Here is an 8,005-nt window from a genome sequence, read left to right on the forward strand (position 1 = left end):
ACACGGAGAAAGCCCGTCTCTACTAAAAATACAAAATTAGCTGGGCATGGTGGCGCATGTCTGTAATCCCAGCTACTTGGGAGGCTGAGGCAGGAGAATCGCTTGAACTTGGGAGGCAGAGGTTGCAGTGAGCCAAAATTGTGCCATTGCACTCCAGCTTGGGCAACAAGAGCAAAACACTCTCTCTCAAAAAAAAAAAAAAAATCATCAGACAGAACATCCTGCAAACATGGACCTCCCCTGGCTCCCTAGAAACCAACTGCAAATTCTTTTTTTTTTTTTTTTTTTTTTTTGAGACAGAGTCTCGCTCTGTGGCCCAGGCTGGAGTGCAGTGGCACCATCTCAGCTCACTGCAAGCTCCGCCTCCCAGGTTCACGCCATTCTCCTGCCTCAGCCTCCCGAGTAGCTGGGACTACAGGTGCCCACCACCACGCCTAGCTAATTTTTTGTATTTTTAGTAGAGATGGGGTTTCACCGTGTTAGCCAGGATGGTCTCGATCTCCTGACCTCATGATCTACCCGCCTCAGCCTCCCAGAGTGCTGGGATTACAGGCGTGAGCCACCGCGCCTGGCCCACCAAATGCAAATTCTTATGAGAGAATCCTGTCCCAAAGATCAATGTCCACTGTCAGCAGGAAGAAGTTACAAAAAATGACCTTCACCCTTCATCTCCCCTTAAGATTACAGGAGTAGAGGAGAAGAGTAAAGGAGGTATTATGTTAGGGAAACAGGAACATAAGAGCTAGGGTAACAGGGCCAGGTACGGTGGCTCACGCCTGTAATTCCAGCACTTTGGGAGGCCGAGGCGGGTGGATCACCTGAGTTCAGGAGTTCGAGACTAGTCTGGCCAACATTGTGAAATCTCTTCTCTACTAAAAATACAAAAATAATCTGGGCATTGTAGCAGGTGCCTGTAATCTCTGCTACTTGGGAGGCTGAGACAGGAGAATCACTTGAACCTGGGAGGCAGAGGTTGCAGTGCGCCGAGATCACGCCATTGCACCCCTGCCTGGGCAACAAAAACAAAACTGTGTCTCAAAAAAAAAAAAAAAAAAGGGCTAGGGTAACACAATTTCAAAATCAATTCCAAATTTAGACTAGCAAAGCATATTCCTTACCAGATACAACCCATGGTCATAAGATGTTTACAGCTAAGGAAGCAGTTTAATAATGCCGGCAAGGACAAACTTCTACGACAACAAAATGTTTAGATGTCCCAATATCACGTAACAATATACCCCCCTTTTTTTTTTGGGAGATGGAGTTTCGTTCAACAAAATAAAATGAAATAAAAAAGAAGTTCTCTTTTAGTTTGATTACTCTGTGAAACCTGAGGTACTTATTATCAAGAACCTAAAAAAAAAAGCCTTCAAATACTTCCTCATTCACAACAGGGGAATACACAGACAGATAAAAGCGAATAGTTTTAGGAAGGTATCTGGGGAAACATATAGGCCCACGGGAGCAAATCCCTGCAGTGGCGGCTCTGATAATCTGCAGAGAGCTAGAAGGGAGGTTCTCCCCTCCCCCAGAAAAATCTATCCCAAAACCATAAACTACATCGCCAATCCTTGGAAATACATAAGGTGGTTAGGGTTAAAAGGTGGCTTCAAAATGGTTCTAGCAGAAACCTATTGCAGTTACTGAACTATTCAAAATATTTGCCCAGAGATAGCTTTTCTGGATAAAATAGCTTTATTCAGAGCCGACAGCAAAATGGAGTTCAGCAGGGTGGTTCCCTAACATCCATTCTTCCCGTTAAAGCAAGCCAATTATTTTCAGATTCGTTTTAAGAATAAGAGTGGTGGTGGTCCGACGGTAGTGGGTTATCAGAACTTATTAACATTACTGTCACTAAAATTGATATGCAACCTCCCACTGCTAAAATTGACAGGCTTAATTTTTTTTTTTTAAGAATAAGACGAGGGACAAAATAAGTGAGAACAATATTCAAATATATTCCTGCCTCCTCTATCCAGTTGGAAAAATGTATGCAAATTTGGATTTTCAATCAAATGCCTTTAAACAAGACTACCAAAACTATCAGAAATAAACAAGAACCTCTTGGTTTGCAGGTCAGGTTCAGATGGGTGGAGACACACATATATAGATACACATATATATAACTCCTTACGAAATACACTTATTAACCATATAAATTTGTTATTTGTCTAAAATGAAGGATGAAGGCTGTACCAAATCTTTATAGGCTAATAACTGAATATGAACTATGAATTTTTAGTGTTTTAGGTTTAACCTTTTTCTTCCTCATATACTGGGCAGATATTCTGAATAGTAACATCAATACGTTTCTGCTAGGACCATTTTAAAGCCACATTTTAAACCTAACCATCTTCTGCATTTCCAGGGATTAGCAATGTGGTTTATGGTCTTGAAATAGATTTTCCAGGGGCGGGGCGGAGGGAGAACTAGTCTACTCCGATAATGTGGGCCTCCAAGCACTAAGCTATAACCAGTTGATGTATCTTGACACAAGGCCAAGCCGTCTTATTTACAAAACTTTTAAGTTGCACAAGGAATCCCTACTTCCTAACATCCTTCAGTGTCAATTTATTTCCTCCCTATCCAAGTCTTTCCTCACTTCTTCAACTCAGCTACCACCTCTGAAATGTGTTTTTAAATCTCCTTTCCAAAAAGCCCCTAGGACTGTTCCATTAAGTTGATGGCTTAGATCTAAAACTGGGGCCTACTTTGCCCTTTTAACAGCTTCAATGTTAAATGCTTGGGCACGACTCTTCGAATGACTGAAACACTATTTGCTTCCAGCGTTTGGTACTCTTACTTTGGAGAACAAGTCATTACAGTAAACCATGCACGCCAATCGGTTTTCTAAAGCTCGCGTTTTTCACAGTATCAGGTAAGTACCGAATGCACTGCCTTTTAAGGAACTGCGAAAATAAAAAGGCAAAACTCACTGACAAACTGTGGCAACATGAAATTAATCAGCTGAGCTATCCGAACCTCAACTTTCTGCATTTCACGGTGCTTCGTCTTTCAAATTGCATGGCTCTCTCAAGTCCTGGGTTTCCTCCGAATTAAGGCAAGCCTCGTCGCCCATTCCCTGGTCGGTGTCTTTCCGACTCGCGCCCGCCCCTCGCCAGGCCCTGACAGTCATGCGCCGCACACTGCAGTACTGGCGCGCGCGGCCGGCAGGCGCTGCAGACCCCACCCCGCGGCCGCGCGAGGGGAGGGGGCTCGGGGCTCGGAGCCCGCCTCTGCGGCGGCCAGGCCGGGCGCCGAGTGGGCGCGCAGGGCCGGAGGAGGGGCCAGCGACCGCGGCGACGCCTGTGCCCGCCCGCCCCTCCACAGCCGCTACTTAAGAGGCTCCAGCGCCGGCCCCGCCCCAGTGCGTTACTTACCTCGACTCTTAGCTTGTCGGGGACGGTAACCGGGACCCGGTGTCTGCTCCCGTCGCCTTCGCCTCCTAATCCCTAGCCACTATGGTGAGTAAGCCGCGCGGCTCCCGGCTGCTTTCAGGGAAGCAGGGAAAAGCGAGCCGGCGGGGCGCGGCGGCCCTGTATACAGCCGGGGAGGGCGGGCCTCAGAGCCGTCCGTTCGGAGGGCGGAAAACGAGGCGAGAGGCCAGGGCGGGAGTGGTGAGACCTCGGTGTGTGTAAAGAGCGGGGGCCCGGAAAGGTCGAGGGGCGCCAGGATTTCTTCTCGGACTCTGGAAGGGATGAGGGGCTCGGGCTGCCCTCCGCGGTATCCGGAGCTCTCTCTTATCGCGTAACTCTGTCCTGGGAGCGGTCCCTCGAGTCCCCGCAGTCCTTTCCAGCGCATGCCCTTCCCCCGCCTTGGGTGGACGCGCGCGCGGACTCTTCCAGCCCTCACTTCCTCTTGAGCGCGAAAAGTGGGGGTGGGAAGCGGCTGGAGACAAAAGCGCGCACGCGCGACCGTTACCTTCCCGCCGCTCCTGGGCGGGAAACCGCCACTGCGGTTTGCGCATGCGCTCTGGGTCGCGACGCGACTAGGGCTACAGGGTGTGTCTCCTGTTAACCTGAGTTTTTTTTTTTTTTATGAAAGCAATAAGAGGACTGGGAAAGAGCTCTCTGTCAGTGTACCGCTCTACACCAGTGTATTAGGACAGTTCGTACACAACAGTCTGTAGAGGCCACCTGTCTCTCCCTGCTGCGTTAGGAATTCAGGGGAGCAGGTGGTGGCAGTAAGGGGTTTTGAGAGAACGGAAATCGGATCTTGACCCAGATCTGGGCCGCCGATAATCCCCTACTGCGCTCAGACTGCTGTGGAGGTGTTAGGCTGAGCCCGATGCCGGCGGGCAAGGGAGGATGGGCGGCTTGGGCAGCGCCTTTGCAGACGTGGCCATTTCGTGCCTCTGCAGCGCCGCCGGGGGGCGCAAGAGCGCGCGCCCGGAATTGCTCATTCATCCTGTGCTGCAGAGCCCCGCCCTTGTCCCTGCGGACAGACGTTTCTTCTGCGCTGGTCTGGCCACGTGCTTCCCGTGCTAGGAGCTGCCCGGAAATGTGGCCTCCTAGTCTAAAGTGGGATTCTGGGGCCTGAGCGCTGGACGGATGCCCACCTTGCTGTCTTGGTCCTCCAAAGGAGAAAGCTGTGACTGAGCTGTCTTGGTCTGGAAGGAGGCCTTCTCGGTTTAGGATGGGAAAGTAACATTCATTAAAAGCAACGTAGACTATAGTGTAGCCGTTCTCAAAAGAGTAGTACATGTTATGTCGCTTTAAAAAAGGAAATTCGTTTTAAGATTACGTGAGTAGCCTAGGTAACACAGCCAGACCTCATCTCCACAAAAAAAAATGAAAAAATTAGCCAGGCGTGGTGGCCTGTGCCTGTGGTCCCAGCTGCTCCGAAGGCTGAGGTGGAGGGATGACTGGAGCCCAGGAGGTTTAGGCTGCAATGAGCCTGGATGGCATCACTGCACCCAAGCCTGGGCGACAGACCGTATCTCTAAAAAATTAAAGACTGCATGAGTATTTTGTGCCACTTGAGAGTCACCAATAGATTGGTTTAAACTGTGATATCTTTTTTCCTTCCCACAGCGTGAGTGCATCTCCATCCACGTTGGCCAGGCTGGTGTCCAGATTGGCAATGCCTGCTGGGAGCTCTACTGCCTGGAACACGGCATCCAGCCCGATGGCCAGATGCCAAGTGACAAGACCATTGGGGGAGGAGATGACTCCTTCAACACCTTCTTCAGTGAGACGGGCGCTGGCAAGCATGTGCCCCGGGCTGTGTTTGTGGACTTGGAACCCACAGTCATTGGTGAGTTGACCTCAGTAACCTAAGTGAGATCCCAGGATGCTGGGACAGGAGGTCTGTCCAGGGGCTTCTCTTGTCACTCACCCACTCCCTCCATCCTTCTATCCCTCCTCCAGATGAAGTTCGTACTGGCACCTACCGCCAGCTCTTCCACCCTGAGCAGCTCATCACAGGCAAGGAAGATGCTGCCAATAACTATGCCCGAGGGCACTACACCATTGGCAAGGAGATCATTGACCTCGTGTTGGACCGAATTCGCAAGCTGGTAAGCACCACATATATATATGCATTTAATGCGGTACGCTGGTTCCAGTGCAAGTTGGGTGGAGTGACTGACATCATTCATTCTTTGGCACCTACCAAAATGTGGAATAGACTGCTTGCTATATTAATTGGACTTCTAAATCAGATAGTCCCTAGGTTATGGACAGTTTGTGGATATGTCTGTTTTGCCAATTCCTCATACTTACATCAATGAGACATGGTTCATAATCTAAAAAGTTTAAATGGAAATTCTAAGATAATGTGTCCTGGCATTAAAATATTACATTTTTTTTATTCCCCTACAGGCTGACCAGTGCACCGGTCTTCAGGGCTTCTTGGTTTTCCACAGCTTTGGTGGGGGAACTGGTTCTGGGTTCACCTCCCTGCTCATGGAACGTCTCTCAGTTGATTATGGCAAGAAGTCCAAGCTGGAGTTCTCCATTTACCCGGCGCCCCAGGTTTCCACAGCTGTAGTTGAGCCCTACAACTCCATCCTCACCACCCACACCACCCTGGAGCACTCTGATTGTGCCTTCATGGTGGACAATGAGGCCATCTATGACATCTGTCGTAGAAACCTCGATATCGAGCGCCCAACCTACACTAACCTTAACCGCCTTATTAGCCAGATTGTGTCCTCCATCACTGCTTCCCTGAGATTTGATGGAGCCCTGAATGTTGACCTGACAGAATTCCAGACCAACCTGGTGCCCTATCCCCGCATCCACTTCCCTCTGGCCACATATGCCCCTGTCATCTCTGCTGAGAAAGCCTACCATGAACAGCTTTCTGTAGCAGAGATCACCAATGCTTGCTTTGAGCCAGCCAACCAGATGGTGAAATGTGACCCTCGCCATGGTAAATACATGGCTTGCTGCCTGTTGTACCGTGGCGACGTGGTTCCCAAAGATGTCAATGCCGCCATTGCCACCATCAAGACCAAGCGCAGCATCCAGTTTGTGGATTGGTGCCCCACTGGCTTCAAGGTTGGCATCAACTACCAGCCTCCCACTGTGGTGCCTGGTGGAGACCTGGCCAAGGTGCAGAGAGCTGTGTGCATGCTGAGCAACACCACAGCCATTGCTGAGGCCTGGGCTCGCCTGGACCACAAGTTTGACCTGATGTATGCCAAGCGTGCCTTTGTTCACTGGTACGTGGGTGAGGGGATGGAGGAAGGTGAGTTTTCAGAGGCCCGTGAAGATATGGCTGCCCTTGAGAAGGATTATGAGGAGGTTGGTGTGGATTCTGTTGAAGGAGAGGGTGAGGAAGAAGGAGAGGAATACTAATTATCCATTCCTTTTGGCCCTGCAGCATGTCATGCTCCCAGAATTTCAGCTTCAGCTTAGCTGACAGATGTTAAAGCTTTCTGGTTAGATTGTTTTCACTTGGTGATCATGTCTTTTCCATGTGTACCTGTAATATTTTCCATCATGTCTCAAAGTAAAGTCATTAACATCAAAAGCTTTGTTTCCTGTGTTTTTTTCTAGAAGTGCCTTGGTTTTTAGATTCATCTATACTTGGAGTATAGAGAGTCTGCAATATGCTGGTGGTGTCAAGGATCCTACTTACTGTGCCGGCACCTCTAGGGAAAAGGGAGCTCAAGGGACTAGAAAGGCAGAAGCCCTAGATTCTCAGACTAGTTTACCACCTCAACCCTTGCATAGGGGGTGGGGAAAGTCATTCTGCTAATCTAAAGCAGATTTAGCTCTTCAGAGTATGACTGGGTAGTTACTAATGAGTAATGTATAGGAAGTGCAAGTTTTGAATATCCGCTAAGATGCTGCTGTTTAAAATGGCCTGCTAACCTTGTTAGTGTAATTAAGAAATTTCCAAGTGATCTTTGGCTGGTCATGGTGGCTCACGCCTCTAATCCTGGCATGAGGACGAGGCGGGTAGATTACTTGAGCCCAGGCATTCAAGACCAGCCTGGGTAACATGATGAAACCCTGTCTACAAAGAAATACAAAAATTTGGGTGTGGTGGTATGCGCCTATAAGCCCAGCTACTTGAGAGGCTGATGAGATTGAGGCTGTGGTGAGCTGTGATTGTACCACTGCACTCCAGCCTTGGTGACAGATCCTGTCTTAAGAAAAAACAGTGACCTGGGAAAACATCTAGGAATATTTGAGGGTGGTGAGGTAAAGGCTGTTTCCAGCCCTGTTGTGATAGGAAAAAGTAGGACCAGAACTCATGGTGGTCAATAAAAGTCATGCTAGGAAAGGCTAAACAATAAGCCATATGCATTGGTGGGAGAGGACTGCATTACATGAGAATAAAGTGCAACATTTGTAAAGGTTAGGATAAAAGTTTATGGCATTTGGCACGGTTTACATCCTTTCAAGTATTGGCTACATGTAACAGACTTGTAGGCACAGAGAATGTAAATAGGATTTAACCTAGGAGAAAATGTAGATTTCAAATCCGGAAAGCACAGGAAAATTATGGCTGCTGAAGACCTTGATGTCTTCTTGGTTCAAGACTGAGAGAA

General features: G+C 48.7%; 1 protein-coding gene across 1 annotated transcript; it reads left to right on the forward strand.

Annotated features, from left to right (window-relative positions):
• Window positions 1-3,324: 3,324 nt before the first annotated feature.
• LOC116461669 (tubulin alpha-1B chain) lies at window positions 3,325-6,978 on the forward strand. The gene is made up of 4 exons (XM_032143469.2): window positions 3,325-3,464; window positions 5,034-5,256; window positions 5,370-5,518; window positions 5,823-6,978. Exons 1-4 carry the CDS (start codon window positions 3,462-3,464, stop codon window positions 6,801-6,803), a joined length of 1,356 nt encoding a protein of 451 aa, XP_031999360.1. The 5' UTR covers window positions 3,325-3,461; the 3' UTR covers window positions 6,804-6,978.
• The last annotated feature ends 1,027 nt before the right edge of the window (window positions 6,979-8,005 follow it).

The sequence above is a fragment of the Hylobates moloch genome, unplaced genomic scaffold, assembly GCF_009828535.3.
Source record: "Hylobates moloch isolate HMO894 unplaced genomic scaffold, HMol_V3 SCAFFOLD_22, whole genome shotgun sequence".
Classification (NCBI taxonomy): domain Eukaryota; kingdom Metazoa; phylum Chordata; class Mammalia; order Primates; family Hylobatidae; genus Hylobates; species Hylobates moloch.